The sequence below is a fragment of the Cucumis melo genome, chromosome 8 (genome assembly GCF_025177605.1).
Source record: "Cucumis melo cultivar AY chromosome 8, USDA_Cmelo_AY_1.0, whole genome shotgun sequence".
In the NCBI taxonomy this organism is placed as follows: domain Eukaryota; kingdom Viridiplantae; phylum Streptophyta; class Magnoliopsida; order Cucurbitales; family Cucurbitaceae; genus Cucumis; species Cucumis melo.
The window spans coordinates 27,426,807-27,448,875 of NC_066864.1; the positions used below are offsets into that span (position 1 = coordinate 27,426,807).

Genomic DNA, 22,069 nt, shown 5'->3' on the forward strand with positions numbered 1-22,069 from the left:
ATTTATTATGGTAAGTGAATTATGAATAATAGAGTCAAATTTTTTTTAGAAAAAAAGAAATAATCATGTAGGCCCAGGGGCGTCCACGTTTCCAGAGTAGACGCGCTTTGTCCGCTTCTCATCACCCCTTCACGGGTTTCGTCTTTCCATTTCCCACAAGGGGCCTAAATGACATGTATGACCCTGTCTTCTTGTACGTACATGAGAACGCCACGTGTAAATATTTATATATTATTTCTATTGTTTTTCGCAAAAGTGAATACTAAATTGTTTACATGGGGGAGTGTGGGAGAGCATTACAGTTTTGATTCCCCATAATAATATACTATTAAATATTATTAATGAAAACCCTCATTTTGTTCTTTTCCTGGCATAACCATTGCCTTTATAAATAATTTTCCATCATTACTTCCCCTCTTTAATAACTAACTAACTATCTATATAAATAATCCTCTCTCTTCTTCCACTTTTTTTCTAACCCTCTAACTATAATATTTGCTCCTACTACTATATCCTTTTCTTTTCAACTTCAACCTCCCCTATTAAATCCATATTTCTTTTAATTTCATCCTAATTGAATATTTTGTTCATACTTATATTTTTCTACCCACACAAAAGGAAACACTAGAAAGTAGGATCTACATTTTGCATGATTTGCCTAAATTACAATATTTACATTAACACCCTTCCTCAAACTTAAGGTGGTAGTGTAGCAATCAACTTGAGTTTGGTAATCATCCGACGAAAATGACTAGAAGATAAAGCTTTAGTGAAGATATCAACTAGTTGCTCAATAGTGGAAATGGAGTGTAAGAGACAAATGTTGCTCAAAAGGTGATGACAAAAAAAGTGACAATCATTTTCAATATGTTTGATGCACTCATGGAACACGTCATTGTGAGCAATTTGAATGGCATTACAAGTATCACAGTGAAGAACAGTTGCAGATTGTTGAGGTATTCCTATACTAGCAAGGAGCCAACAGAGCCAGAAAACTTCAAAAGTTGCATCAACAAGAGCACGATATTCTTATTCGGTGCTAGAGCAAGAAACAACACTTTGCTTCTTACTTCACCACGAGATGAGAGAATCACCAAAAATAGAATAGCAACTAGTGGTAGATCGTCGATCAATAGGATCACCAACCCAATTGGCATCAAAGTAGCCAGATAACACTAGAGAAGATTGACAAGAGAATTGAAATTCATGTCCCAAAGTACCCTTGATATAACGAAGGATACAAAGAACGATAATAAATTGAATGGTTTGCAAAGTAGCCATGAATTGGCTAACCATATGCACAACATATGCAATGTCGGGAGGATTCGCTATAAGATAAATGAGACTGCTAACTAGTTACCAATATAGACTAGCATCATCAGGAGGAACACCATCGAATGAAGTCAAGTGCACATTGGGATCTAGAGGTGTTGATGCTATCATGGAGGCTGTGATGCCTAAGCGAATTAAAAGGTCAAAGGCATATTTGGCTTGAGACAACAAGTATCCATCAAGGCATATTGAAACCTCAAGACCAAGAAAGTAATTAAGAGAACCAAGGTCTTTCATCTCAAAGTGTTCACCAAGATAACGTTGTAGGTCTCATATAGTCTGAGAATCATCACCAATAATGATCATATCATCAAGATAGAGAAGAAGGAACAACAAGACCATGATGAGACTAACGAGCGAAGAATGTAGTATCATGAGAACTTGAGGCAAAGTCAAGTTGAGTGATGGTAGAACTAAAAGTGGCAAATTAAGCACGTGGAACCTATTTTTGACCAGGTACCTAGGAGTGGCTTCATATAAACTTCCTCTGATAGGATCCCGTCGAGGAATGCATTCTTGGCGTCCATTTGTAAAAGGGGTCATTGTTTAGCAACAACCACTGCCAACAAGGTTCGAACAGATGCCATCTGAGCCACATGAGCAAATGTCTTTTCATGATTTGTCCCATATTCCTGAGAATATCCTTTCACTAGGATTCGTGCTTTACAATGCTCAATAGAACCATTTGAATGAGCTTTTATTTTATAAATTCATTTACATCCAATTGATCATTTGCCAGGTGGTAAATCAACATAATGTCATGTGTGCGTCTTTTCAAGAGCCTAAAGTTTCTTATTCATTGCTTGCTGCTATAGAAGGTTAGTACTTATCCCTTGATAAGAAGTAGGTTCAATTAAGGAAACAATAGTAGAAAAACAATGATAATCTTGGAGATGAATTAAGAGCAGCCTCACCCCAAAATTTTTCTAGACAAAAAGCAGAAAGGAGTTGGATATGAACAGAGTCCATAATATGGTGGTGTTTATGTTTTGCTCGCTCATTTTGTTGAAAGGTATGGGGACAAAAACATTGAGTAAGAGTGTCTTGTTGAGAGATTTAGGAGAGGAGTTTGGAGTCTCTATACTCCATAAAATATGTACTCATACTAAAGGAAAGACTAGAAAGTAGGATCTAGATTTGCCTAATTTGCATAAATTATAATATTTACGTTAACACTAAGTTTTCAATATTACAATATCACAAAATCTCTCTTTACAATATCAAAAAATCTCTCTTTTTTTCTTTTAATATAAAATGATAAATATAGGGTGTTCATTGTTGATAAAAAAAAAAATCAACCGTAAATTTGTATTATTGAAAAAGATAGTCCAAAAGAAAATGATCATCATTATGATGTCATCTTGCTTCAATGCCAAAATCAATGTTTATGAATCACTTGACCATAAACCATGGTAGGGTATTTTAATTTAGGCGTACTTTCGAACAACGATCTTGGTCGTTTGTAACTATTTTATATAAAGCTCACTCTAAGCTCCATTAGGTTTCTAATCTTGAGTCTTCAAACCTTCACATGGTTTTATAGGTCTCTCTAAGCTCTCTTCATAGGTTGTGTATGATTTTCTAGGCTCTCTTCGTGGGTCATTTAAGCTCTCATCATGAGTCACTTAAGCTCTCCCAAGCTCATTCATGGGTTTTTAGCTCTCCTAGGCTTCTCTCACGAGTTCTCTAAGCTCCAACGGATTTTTCTTATGGGTCCTCTAAACTTCACAAGCTCTTCTTGTAGGTTCTCTAACCTTTCCTAAACTCTCTTCATGGGTCTCACTAAGCTCCATGAGTATTTACTTTGGATTGGCTTTTAAAAAATAATCAAATTATACATTCATTTTAGTTTAATGTTAAACATAGATTTTTTTTAGGTTAAATATGCATTTTCAATTTAGTTTCTAATGTTTTAAGAGTTTCAATTTTAATTCATCGTATTGTTTTTTACAATTAAGTACTTAACAAAATAATTGGAGAGTAAAAGAACTTACGTCCATAGTTCTTCATAAGAATGATGAGAAGAATAATATTTGAAAAAAAAACTACATACCAGGTCATAAAAAATGGGTAAATTTAAAATGGGATAACTATGAATATAACAATTAAAATTAAAATATTACATAATATAGTACAATGAAAATAAACCCATAAAGATACTAAAATTTAGGTCTAATAACTCTTTTAGTCGATCAGTGATGACTAGATTGATAGTATGAGTCTATTAGTGATCACCATATCACTAATAGAAGTATATTAATGATAGTCTATCACCAATAGATTTTGTTATGCTTATAATTATTTAAAAATGTTGTTGTCCTCTTGATTATTAATCTTAAACATGTTACTTATTGATTTTTTCTTTTATTAAATACTAATTTGTTGACTATTTCTAAGTTTGGGAGTACATAAGAACTTAATTTAGTAAAAAGAAAAGAAAAAAAAAGAGAAGAAAAGCAACTCCATAAAGAGATGAAATTGAAACTTCAAAAAGATGGGAGACCAAATGGAAAAAACAAATTAGAAAACTTAACATGTAGCCCCCCATTTCATGTTTTTGGTTTTTATTTAAAATTAAATCTATAAACACTATTTTCATCCTCAAATTTTTATCGGTGTTATTTACAATTTTACCAATAATTTGAAAACTAAATAATTTTGAAAAAGTATTTTTTATTTTCTTTTCTTTTAATTTCTTAAATAAGAAATGAACTATAATACTTAAAGAAACAAATCATGGCAAGAAATATAGAGAAAATAAGCTTACTTTTAAAAAACAAAAAACGAAATGATTATCAAACAAAGCTTTAGAGATTTTTCGAAAAAGACTATCAAGCTTGCTTCAACAATTGTTTTGTTTTTTTAATTTAATTGTATGAGGTCTATAATAGTGACATGGTACTAATATTTGATGTGCTCCATGTGGGAGATCATGAAAAGGAGCTTGATATGTCATTTTTCATTTACTTTTTATGTCATTCCTTATAAAAACTGGCCTTCTACCAATTTTATAGTCACCTTTCTTTGAATGTGCAACGATTGTTGAAATGCTAAATCATCAATTATGAACAAAATCATACATTATCTAAAATGGACCATATGCTTCTTTTGGGATCTATTTTCTTTTCCTTTTTGTGAGATTTTAATTTTAGGGGAAAAAAATTAAATGCAATGGAAAAAACTATTTTTTTTTTTAAGTTGTGTTTTACTTTAGAACAAAGATTGAGTTTGTTCTAAAAACAATAACAATTTTTTCAGTTTCTAAATTCTAGCTTGATTTAAAATTAAAAAAAGAGTAAATTAGAAATCAATAAAATTAAGGGTGGAATGAGATCTCTCACCTTTATAGTTGTAGAAATTAAAAAAAAAAAGAAGAAAAAAAAGGAAAAGAGTATGGTTTTATTATTGGTATATATACATATTTTGGTTGCAAACTAAGCCCCTATATTCCTAGAGAATTTGACTTTCTTGCAACTATATATAATAGGAAACATTGTGATGAACAAATGTTGAAATGTTAATCATCAACATTTTTTCATTCATTTCTTTTCCCAATTACATTCAAACTTTGTTTGATACTCTAAAGGAAAATTTCACCTTGCTGAAATTGTAGTCTTCTAATTCTAATAATGAAAAAAAGAGAGAGGGAGAAGGGTATGAGTGAAATTTGGGACAAACTTTTTGTAATTAAAAAAGGAACAACAACACTAATTAGTGGAAAAGAATTAGTTGTTAAGTAGAATGGGCATGGTTGTCCCTTTTTCTTTTCCTTAACCAATTGGTTTCCTTAATTTAGGATGCAAGAAAAGAAAAGTGAAATAATTTAAAGTCAATATAATGGACGGTAGTGATGAAGTTAGGAACAGAATAATTCGGTGGAGTTGGGAACACCAGATAACTAACTGGTTTCAAATACAACCATACTTGCTTTCACATACTTATCCGATGTTATTCATCCATACGAACTAAATTCTAATTTTACACACGTAGTCGATTAGTAATTTTGACTTTCTTTAAACTAAAAAGCAAAATTCATAATTTAATATTTTTAATTATAATATTAACCCATATGATTAAAAAAAGTCAGAATTTAATTTATATAGTTTGAATGATATAAATTAGTTCAGTTCGATAAGAAATCATAAATAATTCTTATTGTTTTGATTGAATCTTATTTACAAGAATTATATCAAGTTATAAAATATAAATTCTAACTATAAATTATTTTAAGGAAAGTTTAACATTTTATAAGCCATCAGATCAAATAATTTCTTTTCCTTTCAAAAAAAACTCACAAACACACTATTAATATTTCTAATTTCCTTTTTATTTTTTGAAAATATGCTATAATATAATTTGAGGCAGAGAGTGTAAAACCAAGATTTTTTATCATCGGATACATATAGATGTCAGTTAAGCTGAGTTGAGCTCGTGTTAGTTTAATGCTTCTAATTTCATTAGTTGCATATTGACAATATTAATTAAAAACCTATGCTGAATTTTTTTCATCGCCATATATTAATTTTGTGTCAGCATAAATATGTAAAAAATGTATGGATCTTTTGTTTTTAAAATTTATGTTGACGTTTTTTCGTCGCTATATGTATAAATTTTGTGTTGACATAAATATATATAAAAAGATGCATGAATTTTTTGTTTTTAAAACTTATGTCGACGTTCCTTATGTCGCCAAATGTATAAATTATGCGTCGGCATGAGTACGTAAAAAGATGTATGGATTTTTTTTTAATTCATGACAAAATATTTTTGCATCGACATAAATATGTAAGAAAAAGTATGGGCGTTATGTTTTTAAAATATATGCCGACAATTTTTGCATCGCCAAGTGTACAAATCTTGAGTCGGCATAAATATATATAAAAATTTATCGAGTTTTCATTTTTAAAACTTAGGCAACGTTATTTGCATAGCCATATGTATAAATTTTGTGTCGGCATAAATATGTATAGAATTCTAAAACTTTGTCGACAAATTAGAATTTCGTCGGAATAAACACGATTTTGTGCACGTAAAATGATGTGTTGGAATAAAAAATATCGAATTGCCAAAAACTCTTGTAGTGAACAATGCGTCATGATTTTCCTTTTCAATTCTCTAATCTCATCTTATTACTAATCAATTTGAATATAATATAATCAATCTAGGTAGATATGGATAAATTAGAAGTTTGAGTCCATCAAACTCCACATAATATGTTGACTGTTGATCAACAAAAATGAAAAAAGAAGAAAAAAAAAGGGAAAGAAATTAAGCCTCACTCTAATACTATAGCCATTTAAAAATAGTAGTATGTCATATCATATAATCTTTTAATTAATATACTTAGCGTAACACTTAAACATCACATTCATTAAGCTAACCACATCAATTTTTAATTTAAACACCTAAAACTAAAAGTTCTAAAATGAAAATGATTTGTACAAACAAATTATTGGTTTAATAAACAACCATAAGAATTAAACGTTTTTAGAAAGTTGATTGATATAATTTCTTTCGCTAAAATATATAAAATTTTACCCTTTTTTTTTCCAAGTTTAAGAGTAACATTTTGTCATTTGAAGCCCTCATTAGTAGGGTAGTGAAAAGGTAGAGTGTTGTAGTAAAATTTTGAGTTTATATTTTATTTTAATGACTAAAAAACACACACAAAAGTTCCCAATAAGTGTTTTTATAACATGACAAATGAAATACCTGGACAATTGTTTGACATATATATTAAGTATTTTATAATATGACAAATAAAATGTTTGGACATTTATTCTACCATTGAGTTGAAAACAAAAATTGTCATATTCAAAAGTACCAACTTTTGTGAAATAAAAGAGAGAATGATAAAGTGTCATCTTTAGAAGAAGAAGAAGAAGAAGAAGAAGAATCCTCTATATTTGACTTTTCAATAGTTATATTTAATATATATATTTAAAAAATAGATTGAACGATTCCAACTTTAAAATGTATTTCCAAAATAACATTATAAATTAGTACTCAATTGAAAGTAATTTTTATTTTTTTATCAAAAGAAAATATTTATTATTATTTTATTTTAGATTATATTATTAAATCTAATTGATAAGGAATTTTCATAAGTATTTCTTTAGGTACTAATTACGTGTTCAATGGGTCCATAAACTTTAAGAAGCATATATACATCATTAAAATTTCAATTTCAACTCCATCCATCTTGAATTTTTAGTTTTATATATAATAGAACAAATAGTCTATCCATTTCCATTTGATATTTCTTTTTTAAGGAAATCCGCAATATTTGGTACACAATAGTTTAGATTTGGCTATTCAATTTAAACAATTTTTTTTTAAAATTTTTTATACACGATGTTTTAAATTTGTTTACCTAATCTAGACATAAAAAAAAGGAAAGAAGAAAGACGATGAATAAAAAAAAGGAAGAAAGACAAAAGGAAAAAAATGATAACGAAAGAATAGAAAATGAAAGGACAAAAAAAAAAAAAAGCTAAGACTTTATTACCCGAATCTTAAATATTTTAATAGTTTGTTATATTTATGAAAATTTATGTGTATGATGGACTATATCTACTAATAGAAAACTTGAAAGAGTAGGATATAAATTTTATCACACCTAACATAAATTTAAATCACATTCCTTAGGTATAGAGAGGAAAATCACCATTATTTTTTTTTTGATTTTATCTTTTCTTAAATAAAGAAAGACAAAACTCATTATCATTAACTAAAATTAATTTTTTTAGAAACCAAAATTTAATTTATACACCAAAAATCAATCATTTATAAATATTTTGAAAACAAATGATGTACATATTGGACAAATAGACAAAAGTAATATATATATATATATATATATAAATATAGACAGAGAAGATACTTAGGAAGAAAACAAAATTATTGTAATAATTAGTAATTATATTTAAGTGTAAATTAAAAAAAAAAAAAAGAAAGTTTGTATAAAGTATAATTGAAATAAGAAGTTAAGGTGACATTAAATATACTGTGTGTTGTAACGGAGGGTGAGAGACAGACAACCGTATATTACTTCATCTCTTCACATCTTTTCTTCTTCCACTCTCAATTAAACTCACCTTTCTCCCTCTCTATCTCAAATCGGTATTTCGCCGGTGACAAATGTAGAAGAAAAACCACCATCATCGGACTACGCCCCCCCCCCTATTTCACTACCTAAATTTCACTTTCAACCAAACTCAAGAAATGCCCCTTACTCGTTACCAAATTAGGAACGAGTACGCCTTAGCGGATCCGGACCTCTACAAGGCCGCCGATAAAGATGATCCCGAAGCTCTTCTTGAAGGCGTTGCCATGGCCGGCCTTGTCGGCGTCTTGCGCCAGCTCGGTGATCTTGCCGAGTGAGATTTTCTTTGTATCTTTTTTTTTTTTTTTTTTTACTGCTGTTTTGTTTTTTCTTTTTATGGATAGTTCTGATTCTTCTTAATTGTGGATGTTTAGTGATGGATGAGTCTTTTTTTCTTGGAATTGAGAGGTGTGAGAGATGGTTTGTTAGTTGAGTGATTTGAAATGAGCGTTGAATTGAGAAGTTTGTCTTTGAATCAGAGTTTTAAGAGTTGATTGTATAATTAGTTGACCTTTCCTTTAATTTGAATTAATGGAGCGAGTTAAATGCTGGAAGCGAGGGATTCATAATAGTTCTTGGAATTATCAGCTTCAATTAGAAGATTCATCTTATCTAGTGGCTGCGCATTCCTTTTAGTTCTTTCAGATTCTTTTCTTTCCTTATTACGTTCTCAAGACTGGTAGTTTACGACTTGCGATTTGTATGTTACTAAACGCTAGTTGATTAATAGCTGATAAAGTACTTGGCAATTCGTAGGAGTTTATAGTAATCTTGGATTCGCCGTTTGTTATGGGTAAAATATTTACATGTATTCTGATCTTCACCTTTGTAAATTTCGAGCACTTCTATTTGCAACTTTGTTACTATTTGTTAACTTCAGCAACCGAGCTTCTTTAATTTTCTTTCCTGTTCTGGCAATTGGCCCAAAGTTACTCATTTGGAAGGATTTTAATTTTATGAATGATATTTCACCTATAATATTCGGATTCAATTCCAATGACGCAAATGTTATATTTTTTAGAAATACGATTCTTGTATTTCTGTTGGAGAGTCTGAAAGATAACTGATAATACATTAGCTATCTTAATTGGTACGTGAAAAACTGAAAAGATCGGCTCTAAGACCCCTTTTTACCTTCATATTAATGGAAATTTCACGCCTCCAGAAACATGCCCTCATCCGTGTCTTTTTATTTGTTGAAAGGTTTGCTGCTGAGGTATTCCATGATTTACACGAAGAGGTCATTTCAACAGCTGCAAGAGGCCATAGTCTTATGATTCGGGTGCAACAACTTGAGGCAGAGGTTCCTTCAATTGAGAAAGCATTTCTGTCCCAGACAAATCATACATCTTTCTTCACTAGTACAGGTCAGTCTATCGTATATATTGTTATATTTTTGCCAACAATCATGGTCACCACATTGTTTATATTGATGGATTTGAACAATTGATTAGAGATCATGAACTGGTTCAATGTTGTAATTTTCAACTTTATTTTTCGATTATTTTAAAGAATGTGATGTAGGGGCTTAGAAGATTCTAATTTCAAGGTTTCCCCCTCATTTCAAACTACTGCTACAAAAAAATTCATGTTCACGCTCACTGTAGCACTTTATCATGTTTATTCATTTATTTAATTAAAAAAAAATATTTATTTAAATCGTCTAGCTACGTGGTTATTGATTTATGTACTTTAAGTGCACATATGATCTGAATACAGATTAACATATTGTTTTTTGTTTCTTGAGAGCTGCATCTGCATGTATCCTGATCATGACTAGTATATTAAACGTATCGTCCAAGTTCCATTGAAAACTCAAGACTAGCAAAGTAAATGTATTGTCCAAGTTCCATAAAATAACTCAGACCATTTTCTTTAAGTGAGATATTAATTGTGAAAGAATCACAGTTTGATAGGAAGGTTGGAGTGGATATTGCAAGATCTAGTTACCCTGTGTACTTGATATACATACTAGAAGGTAGCATGTATCTAGGCATTTAATTATTTATGTGGTGCATGTGATTATTTATTTTATCGAATCATTTTGATCCTACATCATTGGAATGACTCAGATTCTGTTGTTTCTTTAGATATAGAGCTAGTAACATTAGATTAGACCATCCAACAAATTTGTTTTATGCTTTTTGGGTGTCTGAAAGTGATTGAAGTTCATCTAAAATGAAATGTGGTTTGTATTTAGAGGGTTTAACACCTGATGGAAAAGCTATTAAATCACAATCATGAGTTATATTGCAGGACTTGACTGGCATCCTAATTTGCAGTCGGAGCAAAGTCATGTTGCTCGTGGAGACTTACCTCGGTTTGTCATGGATTCCTATGAAGAATGCAGGGGCCCCCCACGTCTATTCCTTTTAGACAAGTATGCTACACATCTGATAACTGGAAAAGCAATATTTTTTATTGCATATGTTGTAGAGAATTTAAATGGAAATCCTTTGACTGTCTGCCTTTGAATAGGTTTGATGTTGCAGGTGCGGGGGCATGTTTGAAGCGATACACTGACCCTTCAGTATTTAAAGTGGAGAGATCAAATATTGAGCCTCAAAGGGAGAAGAAAATTCGTAAAGTGAAGGTATATTCAATATTGTAGTCAATTCAATTCAGCTCATCCATTTCTTAATAATACACTTTCTCACTAATTTGACTGGTTAATTAGTTCATTTAGATGTCTTCTTTCTTCTTATTTTATTTCTACGAAGCTCGTTTCTTTGTAAGTGGTCAATGTGATAGGAATTTCATTTGAGTACTTAGGGTTTAGGAATATTGTTAAGGTATTAAGGGTAATATTAGGATTTAGGAATTTATCAGTGAGGTACATTGTTAGTGAGGATTTGTTATGAATAGAGTGGGTGATTTGGAAATGGATGGATGTAAGACAAATTCTTAGGAAACTTTGGCTTGCGTGTGAATACTAAAGAGAGGGAGATTTCAAGGACCTCAAATTACATGTGCTTTTGGGCTCCTTTTTTTTTTTCAGTTAATTAATTAGTTTATTTATTTAATGTATTTGGCCGATGATTGTTACTCAATGGACCAGTGTGGTCAGTACGATACTTGGAAATTCTGTCAGATCATGCACAAGTCATTAGTTTGTAATTTGTATCTTTCAGCTTCTCGAAAGATAACATTAATTGAATACTTATTATTCATCCATAAAATACTTGCATTGGAAAACTAATTTGCATAATGGGTGGCTTATGTTTGAGCCTTTCCATGTGCTGAGTTGCAAATGTTGGATCACTTTAAAATTCATCAAGTTTACTTATGCTTTACAATAATGGGGTTCTTAAATTCTTAGAGAAAACATGTTCGTTTGGGCCCATTTTAACTATCAATTCTAGGACTTACGTTAATGGATGCTATACACACGGACTCTTACTACTAATTGAAACTTATCTGTGCATGACTATGTTCTATTTAGTTCATATTAAATATGGCTGCTTTGACTCTTAGCAGAAGAAAGGACCACGTTGGAGGAATGGAGGGACGCCAGAAATTGGACCAGCATCCCATACCAAGTAGGGTGTTTAATTCCTTATTTCTTCTGGAAATTTTCTTGACTTGTTCTACTGCATATGGTCACTTATAGATGTTTGATTGGTAACGTCAACTCAACCATTTCTGCAGACTACATCAATTGTTCTTGGAGGAGCGCATTGAAAGTTGTTTTAATGACCCTTTGCGGCTTGTAAAATTGAAGAAAAGGCAATTCAATGGATGTATTGACTCCAAAAATGGCAAAAGCTACATGGAGAAATTTCTGGAGACTCCTTCTCCGGAGCATAAGATGGTTTATGAAGCATCAGTTGCTGCACCAACCTTGCATTCAATAGCAGATAATACCAATGATCTGGGGCTTAGAATACTTGATATCACTACAGTGAGTCCTGCAAGCAAGTCTCCTGGAAGAGGAAGTACATGCTCTTCTTGTTTAGCCCAAGAAGAAGAGTTAAAAAGACCAATCAACGGTGATGCTTCTGGTGACGAGATTTTCAAGATGCCTGAATCAACTGCAGATGAAGAGATTGAGACAACTTCCAATCTTCAAATGGTGGTGGTCGAAAACCACTTAGAATATGGAGAAGGGAAAACAGGGAGCAGTATTGATGGGTATCGTTCTGATGAGGTAATTAGTGAAGTAGACAATTATGTGGATGCTCTTGCTACTATGGAGTCAGAAATAGAAACAGATAATGAACCTAGATCTAAAACTGTTAATTTTGGTAGACATAGAGGTGAGCCTGATGCTAATGGTGAATGCCTAGAAACCCAAGCTCAACTATCAGATTCACAATCCTTTGTAAACTCCTCAGGATCAGATAATGGTATCAGTTCATTCAAGAGAGAGAGATCAAGTTTTTCATGCTCTGATACACTAAGTAGTTTGGTTGACAATATTCAATTTGATTCGGAAGAAACAGCTAAAGTATTACCTTCAATTCCTAAAGCATGCATGGTGGATATTGAAAATATGCCATGTAATACTGATTATACCTCTCTTTCTCATGAAAACCATGCTGATGAACATGGAGTGCTTGATGATACTAGTGTTGATGAGGAAAGAAAGTCAAAATCTGAAGTATCTGGAGATTCTCGTTTTTTGGATTCTATTTCTCCTCAACCGCAGTTAGACCCAGAATCATGCTCATCTCCATCCTTATTGGGGGACCCGAAGTTGTATAAAAAATCATCTACTGACTTTGCTAATAGTCTGCAAGCATCAATTACAGAGACAGACTTAGGTTGTGATGAAGATGTTTACCTTGATGTTCCCTCCAAGGCTGTTAGTAGCGGTAACTACACAATTCCATCTGAAGGTATTAAAGACAGGAAGGGTGTGGATGTAGATGCCACATCTGAAAATTCATTACATCTTCCGAATGTCTTGGGGCAAGCTGTTGAGATTCAAGCTGTAGAAAAAGTTGAGGATACAATGCTGCAAAAAGAATACCAAGATGATAGAACTATTGACAAGCAAGAAATTGAACCGTCTCCTAGTTCTTTATTGCCCTCTGAGACTTCAAGTGTTTCTACAAATGATTCTTCAGATTACAAATACGATGCCATTGCTCTGAAAGGCGATGATAAAATTGTGATAGATGAAGCAAAATGTGAAAACTCACCTCTTGCAGTAGATTTATTGCAGATCCAGGATTTGAAGGATGACAACATAGTTGCTGGAGCAAAATATGAAGACTTGCCTCTTGCAGCAGATTTCTCCCAGACACAAGATTTGAAGGATCAAGTGGAAAATGCAGCAGATGATGTTCTTCTAGTTGAAGATGGTAGGACAGAAACTGATGTAACATATTCTGTGAGGGATCCAAATGTTGTAGATATAACAAGGGCAGATGATGATGGAAAAGTAACCATATTCACCCATGCTGATGATACCTCAGAAGAAAAGCAACTTTGTTATCCAAATGATACTGTTCCTGAGCATTTGAACTCACGAGGCTTCGTTGAAACAGTTAATTACGAAGGTGTGACTTTGTCTAGCACTTCTGTTTCCTCCCATGATGAAATCACTCCACCAGGTGATCTGGACCATGAGGCTTCTGTGAGTTATAGTAATTTTGCAACTGGAAAGGTTAAAGCAGATGAGGTTGTTGATTCTGGAAGCTATAGTGACATTGTGACTGAAAAGGTTCCAGCAGATAAGGTGGCTGATTCTGAAGCCTTTAGTGACATTGTGACTGAAAAGGTTCAAGCAGACGGGGCAGTTGATTCTGTAGCCTGTAGTGACATTTGGACTGAAAAGGTTCGATCAGAAAAGTTGGTTGATTTTGTTAACTGTAGTCATGTTGTGGCAGACAAGGTTCGAGCAGATGAGATTGTTGTTCAACGGGCTGAAGTTATACCCAAGAATTTATCTCAGTCTGGTGATGAAGAGAATATGAGCATAGATAAGCTTCCAACTGGAGCATGTGAAGAACATGGACTTGCTTTTGATGCTGATCACACAACTAGTAATGATATGAATGGAATTGTTGGCACACCCTTGAATGATATTTTATCTACATCAGAGAATGTTAGGGGTGATTTATCAGAAAACCATCTTGCCTTAGAGAACTCGAGTGATTTGTCAGAAAACCATAGTGGCTTAGAGAACTCATATCCAAATCAGAATGGATTTAAAGATGTTTCAGATTACTCTGGAGACAAAGTAAAGCACATGGAAGTTTCTGCACCTTTAGAATCCAAAGATGAATCGATTTCCGGCTACCAAGATTCAGTTGTGGATGTTCTTTCTTTTGGACCAAAATATTTGGAATTAAGAAATCTAGAATCAAAGCCCAATTCTTATCATCAGGATGATCTTAAAGAGGGCATCGAATTTATATCCCCTCCCCCTCTATGTTTCTCCTCTGCCATTGAGACTTCCAGTAGACCAAAACCAGATTTGCAAACTAAACACAAGGAAATGGAGCTTGTGCAGGAAGATCTTGATGTTTCCACTTCTGCACTCATTGGACAACGATCTACTAGTCAATTAGATGAAGAGAAAGTTGAGCTGGTACAGTCTTCAGACCCATTCCTGCAGGATCAAAGTTTCAAAGGTAAATCTGATGGAGCAACCATTGAAGCTGGACATTCTCTTTCAGAGTTATATAAACAACATCCGATTGGTGAACACAACGTGACAGGTCCTGCAATGAATACATTACAACCCGTCCTACCTAGTTACATGTTGCTGCCTGAGGTACCTCAAGTCAGTTTGAACGAGATGCCACCATTGCCCCCTCTACCTCCAATGCAATGGAGGTTAGGGAAGATTCAACAAGCTTTTCCTGCTCCACCTAGAAATGACGATCCACTTAAATTGATATTTCCATCATCAATTGCACCGCCTTTACAACCTGAGAACCCCTACACTTGCTTTCAAGATAACAAGCTCACGAACATATCTGGTAACATGGTACATAACACAATGCAGCCTCCTCCATTCTCACTGCAATCGCCCATGATTAACAACGAAAACTTTCAATATAGTTCTGCAATCATGGAGAAACAATATAATAACCCATTTTTAAATTTACCGCCAATGGCCAAGGAAACCCCGAAGCATGATTCTCTCAAGTCTGATGAACAAGAACTACACTCTGATCCGAAACTACCTTCACTAGGACCGACTAATGATGATGCAAATTGTAAAAATGATAACGAATCTTCATATTTGCAGTCATTCCAACCGTTTAGTTACTCAGCATCAGAAACAGTCTTAAAGCCACAAGATTTTGAAGGGGGACAGAGAACTTCCCATGCTATGATGGTGCCTCCATCGTTGATGAAGAATGAACAGTCTCGGGATGACTTACCAAATACAGAGGAGGAACTAGCTTCATCTTCTAACACAGCTCTTATGCCGTCAACCTCTGGGGTCGAGATGCCAAATGGAAATCCACCTACCAGTAGTAAGCTACTTCGTCCACGAAGCCCTCTCATAGATGCTGTTGCTGCTCACGATAAAAGCAAGGTTCTAAAATATTTCTTTACGTATTTTGAGAAATTATTTGGTGGTGAGTTTAAACAATACTTGGAATTAACTTACTCAACCAATTTGCAGTTGAGAAAAGTTTCTGATCGGATACTGCCTGAAATGGGACCCAAGGTAGATGAAAGAGATTCACTTCTAGCGCAGATTCGAACCAAGGTTGAAGCGAACTCTGCCCTTACCATATTGAGCTTTTATATTGCTAATACATTTAAATGAATTCCGTAGTGCTTAGCTAACAGAATATTCTGATTGTACTATTCAGTCCTTTAGCTTGAAGCCCGCAGTGGTAACAAGACCCAGCATTCAGGGTCCGAAAACCAATTTGAGGGTCGCTGCTATCTTGGAGAAAGCAAATGCAATTCGACAGGTATCTCTCTAGCTCCCCCGACTCTGACTGCCTCTTTCTCTTGGAATTGAAACTTATTTGGAAACTGTTGAAAACAGGCATTTGCTGGAAGCGATGATGAAGATGACAACAGTGATAGTTGGAGTGACTCTGAATAAACTTTCAGCTCCTTCCATAAATACTCCATCATTTCTTTGCCATGAAACTGGGCTGAGGTTTCTTGCTCTTCTCCCTTGCATGGTAATTGGAGTAGTTTAGCGCACTCTTCTTGTCTAAGCTTCTTCATATATGTAAATCATACGTCACATGTCCTCCCGCACCCCTCTCTGTTCTCTCTATTTTGGTTTGATCTTTTGGTCCCTAGCTCTGGTTCATCAACAAAACAGTACCACCTGGGCAAACAAACGGTATACAACATACGATACGAGGTAGAGTATTACTCAACAAGAGGTGGACCACCGATCAGAGTCAGTGTTTTTCTGAGTATTTGGTAAAATCTTGGCAAATGTAAATGGTATTGGAATGGGATTAAATTTTGGTATGTAGACATACTTTTGATGTAATTTTTGTAATTGTAGCGTCTTTGTGTCATCATCACCTTTTTACTTCTGTTCCGGCCTCGTATATTATAATGGCCCCCTTTCTTAGTATAGTGAAATTCTTTGGTAATGTGACACTTTATACCAATATGTATTTATGTTATATACAGACTTAGCTTTATCTTTTATGATGTATTGTCACATAATCATCACCCCCTCCCCTTGATTGGTTATGGAATTTTTTTTGAAAGAAAACATCAATTTGGTATTTTGGTACACTTGTCCTTTGCGTGAGATTTTAGATAATCATCAAGTGTTGTTTTTAATTGTAAGTGATTCATGTAAAGGAAGGGTTTCATATGTTGACCAAAAGTACACGTTGAAATGAATAACTCAACCGATTTATAAGAAATCACATTTCATTTCAGATTGATTTTTTTTTCTTTTTTGTAAAATCTTAAAACTAATAATTTTATAAAATTAAATAACTCAAAATTAATAATTGTTTCAATTCTGTTTTAATAAACACATTTAGATAAACTGATGCAAGCTCAAGGTATTTAAATTAAACTTATATAACCTTCAAATTTTAATTGCGTTTGATTTTTTTTTCCACTAAAAGAACTGCTTTACAGGAGAACTTGAGAGTTTAGAAGAAAATCTTCTTTCATTTTAATGTATTTAAATTATTAGTTGTCTTTTTCAGATCTCCAACTTTGGGAATTTTGAATCTCTAAATCCATGGTTAGATGGTATATGTTAAGATTGGTTGAACAATCACCATTACAATCAAGTTTTAAATTCTGTGTCATATTATTTATATTTTGTCTGATAACCATATTGAGAAAATTTTGTACAACCAATATTATTCGGGGACATAAATTATATGAAATTAGATTTGTTTTTCTTGCATAGATGACAAAGAAAACTGACCTCAGAAATGGAATAAGAACATTTTTTTGTCTCTAAACTTTTCTAAAAGTAATAATTTAGTTCTTGAACTAGTTTGTAACGGTTTAGTTTATAAACTTTCAATTTTATATCAATTTAGCCCCTATACTTTATTGCGTAACAATTTGATTCTTATACTTTCAAATTTGTAACAATTTAGTTCTCTAACATTAAAATAATCATTAAATTTTATTATTTTATGATGTAGACTATATTTTTTGAAATCATCTAGTCTTTAGATAGTTTATCAATTTATTTATAAGAAATTTCATGAAACCTTTAAATTAATTTCTACACTAGATACTAAACCGTTATGAATTTTAAAGTACAAGAACTAAATAGTTATATAGTAAAATTTAGAATTTAAGAACTAAATTGTTACAAAATTGAAAATTTAAAGACTAAATTGTTATTAACCAAATTTATGTTCTAAATTGTTACTTCTATAAATGTTTAGGGGTTAATGGTTGTTTTTAACCTAACTAAAACTATGTACAAATTTTCATACAACTGTAATATCTGGTTAATTAAGAGTATGTTTGGATTGATTTTTGAAGTGTTTAATTTTTAAAATAATTCATTTTAAGCTAAATTGAGGTAACATTTGTTTGAAATAATTTTTAGAAAAATGAGTATGAAATAAATCATTTTAGAAAAAACACGTGCAACCAAATTTTAGAATAAATGTTTGTTTGATGTTTAATGAGGAATCCTTTCAAATATTTATTTTTCTTCCTCTATTTTTTCTATTCATTTTTACATCTATTTTTCATATCTTTAAAATATTTATTTTTCTTTTTCTTTTTTTTTTTTTTTTCTATTTTTAAATACTTTAAATACTTTTTTTCAATGTATATGAACACACATTTAAATATAGAAATTAGTAAATGTTCCTCTCTCAGCCAAATCTACTTCGCCTTAATATCTGTGAAAGAAATCATGAGGATGTTAACGAAGAACATGATCGTTTAGTTCATGAAATAAAAATGAATAAAGAGCATGATTAGATTCCACATCTTTTTGTCTTTTTTGTTTTTTAGAAGGAAACCAAAGCAGAGCTTTAGAGCTACCTCAGCAAAGAGCCTTGGTAGTCTTGGTATTCTAAAGATTGCATTAGCCCAAAATTTTATCAATGAAGAACAAGGGCAAGCAAGATACATTGATAAAAAAGGCTTAAGATAAGCCAATTAAAAACTAAAATTAGTTTTAAGATTCAAAGTTATTGTAGAAGATGAGTAGTTTCTGAACATCTTGTCTTTTGCAAACCAAGTGGTAGTTTGGTTGCATAAAGAGTCCCATATGGAGTCTGTTTTTTACAATGAGCCTTTAAAAATTCTTCTGTTTCTTTCCAGCCAAATATTCTATATGAGAGCCACCAATATATTGAAAGAGATGATACCTTTTTTTGTCTTTGTTTTTTGATTGGTTATGAAAGAGATAAGAGAGTTGAGGCTGTCGTAGCTACCACTTCTGCTTAGAATATCGTTTGTCTTGTGCCAGAGAAGAGAGGCTGTTTGGCAAGATAGAAAGATGTGGTTATCCGTCTCGCTTTCTTTTTTACACATTACACGCCAGTTTGGGTTCAGACACATGGATTTCATTCTCATCTGGATTTTATCATTTATTAGCAGACCATCATTGATTATAGTCCAAAGGAAAACTTTATATTTTTTGGAAATGTTTGTTTTCCACAGGTTTATGTAGGCTTGCTCATATGTGTTTTGAGGGTGGGCTGATTGATGTGTGTTTAAAGCAATTTTTACTGATGGGACAGAAAAACTTTGATTGCTATTTAGCTTCCATAATGGGGTATCTCTGCCATTTTGGTTCAAGGAGCTGAGCAAATTTGATTTGATCTCCCTCCATTGTTTTTGTTTCCTATTGTTTAGATGTCTTCTTGGATTCAAATCCCAATCCTTTGTTCTTTCATTTCACATATCTTTGATGGATGCTTCTTTTGATCTAGAGAGAGCATAAAGTCTAGGAAAACTTATTTTAAGGGCATTATTACCACTCCACTTGTGATTCCAAAATGATAAGGATTCGCCATTTTGAACTTTTCAATTTAAGTTTTCCTTGAACCAGCTGTATTTGCTTGTGATGGCCTTCCATAGGGCATTTGAGCTGCTGTATTTACTTTGTGTAGGCAAGTCTCCCTTATACTCTTTTTCATATTTAGCATCAATGATTTTTCTCCAAAGAGCTTGCGGCTCATTGTGGTATCTCCATAGCCATTTGTTGAGAAGAGCAAAATTTACTGATTCTATAGTATTTATGTCGAGGCCTCCTTTTTCTTTTGGGTGAGTAGCTATCTTCCAAGAGACTGGAATCATAAACTTTCTCTGTGTCTTTAAGACAACTATTTTTGAAGTTTCCTTTCCATAGAAAATTTCTCCAATGTTTTTCTATCTCTTTACAACAAGACTTTGGAGCTTTGAAGATTGAGAGTTGATATGTAGGAAAGCTTGCTAAAGAGGAGTTGGTCATCGTTAGTCTACCTCCTTTGGAGATGAGGGCATACTTCCAGTTGTTTAGTTTTTTGTGAATCTTTCCTATAATGTTGTCCCTGAAAGCTCTTGTTCTTGGTTTGCCCCCAAGAGCCATCCCTAGGTATGACATAGGGAAAAATTGTGTGCTTATACCCCAGCTTTTTGCCACCTTTTCATATCTTTCTTTGCTTACATTTACAGGGGTTATTGAAGATTTTGTGAGATTGAGGTTTAGACCAATGACTGATTCAAAGAGATGTATGGAAAACTTGAGGTTTCTGATGCTTTCATCCTCATCTTGGACAAAAAGGAGAATATCATCTGTAAAAAGAAGATGTGTGAGATTAATATCTTTAATAATTACTCCTTTGATCTTGTTTGAGTTCTCCAATGTTTTAGCAGGCAGCTGAGATAGTCCATGGCCAAAACAAAAATAAAGGGAGATATGGGATCTCCTTGTTTGATTCTGGCTGTATCTTTTCACAAGGTTTTCCATTTATTATAATGGAGTATTGTATCGTTGTGATGCAGAATGTAGTCTAGCTATGAAATCCCAACTTATTCTGTCAAAAGCTTTTTCTATGTCTATTTTGAATACAAAGCCTTTGGTTTTTTTGTTTTCTCCAGAGATCTATTGCTTTATTTGCCGTCAGGATAGCATCTGTGATCTGCCTTTCTTTGACAAAAGACAATTGGTTTTCTGATATAGTGTTCTGTAAAGCTTTTCTGATCCTTGATGAGAGGACTTTGGCTATGATTTTGTACAAAGACGTTATCAAACTGATTGGTCTGTAGTCAGCTGTAGTGATGATCTTTTCCTTTTTGGCTATAAGGGCAATGTAGGTTTCATTGGTGATCTTGTTGATCCTTGTATTCTGAAAAAAAATCCTGGAACACTTTCTTTACATCATTCTTAAAAATGTTCCAGAATTTTAAAAAAAAATCGATAGTGAAACCATTTGGGCATGGTGCTTTGTTGCCTTCAAAGGAAAAGATGGCATTTCTAATTTCTTCTTCATTAAAAGGAGTAATGAGGCAGTCTGAAGAAATTCTGTCTACAGGATTCCAATTGAGGCTTTCGATGAGCCAATTTATCTTATTGGTGAGAGTGTATAAATCTTTGAAATGGTTTATAAAGGCCTTTTGGATGTCTTCATTAGTGCTGTGATTCTTGCCCTCATTATCATAAATACCTGATATTTGACTTCTTCTTCTTCTAGCAGTGCACACTTTGTGGAAGAAGTTTGTATTTTCATCTTCCTCCTTGATCCAGATTCTTTTAGCTCTTTGAGCTCAGTATTGAGCTTCCTTTATGGTGGAATTTTGAAGATCAAGTTTGGGAATCTTCCTTTTGTCCATGTCTTCTTTGGTTATACAATTTTGAGATTCTAATGCATCTATCTTTTCAATCTCAGATCTCCAAAGAATTATATCTTGATCTTGAGTGCATTTTTTGTCATGTTGCCATGTTTTGGTCCTTTTTGCAAGTTGTTTGAGCCTCAATATAAAAGAGAAACTAGGGTGGCCTTCCTGATGGATTTCTCCCCACCAATTTTCTATGATCGTATTGAGGTTGTCTTCTTTGATCCAAAGGTTGTTGAATCTGAAAGGGGTGGGGCCCCAAGGAGTGGAGGAAGCTTCTAAGACAATAGGGTAGTGTTCTGAGGTAATTCTTGTGAGAAGCCTACACTGATGGCTATAGAATCCTGTTCCCAGTTTGGAGAATAAAGGAATCTGTCTAACCTTGATAGTACTGGCTCCTCTCTCAGGTTGGACCATGTGAATGAA

The 22,069-nt window shown here is 33.0% G+C and overlaps 1 protein-coding gene across 2 annotated transcripts; it reads left to right on the forward strand.

Annotated features, from left to right (window-relative positions):
* Positions 1-8,344: 8,344 nt before the first annotated feature.
* Positions 8,345-17,029, forward strand: LOC103502176 (protein SCAR2). 2 transcript variants are annotated; one of them, XM_008466025.3, is made up of 9 exons: positions 8,345-8,711; positions 9,641-9,804; positions 10,694-10,817; positions 10,916-11,030; positions 11,912-11,976; positions 12,086-15,935; positions 16,026-16,112; positions 16,219-16,323; positions 16,401-17,029. In XM_008466025.3, the coding sequence occupies exons 1-9, from the start codon at positions 8,557-8,559 to the stop codon at positions 16,458-16,460; spliced, it is 4,725 nt and encodes a 1,574-aa protein (XP_008464247.2). In that variant the 5' UTR covers positions 8,345-8,556; the 3' UTR covers positions 16,461-17,029. The 2 variants fall into 2 exon arrangements, with proteins under 2 accessions (XP_008464247.2, XP_008464248.2); XM_008466026.3 differs by having other exon boundaries at positions 11,915-11,976.
* Positions 17,030-22,069: the final 5,040 nt, after the last annotated feature.

What these genes read in the sequence shown, in the direction of transcription:
- LOC103502176 (XM_008466025.3), top strand. Translation starts at nt 8,557, where the DNA reads ATGCCCCTTACTCGTTACCAAATTAGGAACGAGTACGCCTTAGCGGAT. An exon ending in CGTCTATTCCTTTTAGACAA is followed by an intron (nt 10,818 to 10,915) that starts GTATGCTACACA and finishes GCCTTTGAATAG; the next exon opens with GTTTGATGTTGCAGGTGCGG. An exon ending in CTGCTCACGATAAAAGCAAG is followed by an intron (nt 15,936 to 16,025) that starts GTTCTAAAATAT and finishes ACCAATTTGCAG; the next exon opens with TTGAGAAAAGTTTCTGATCG.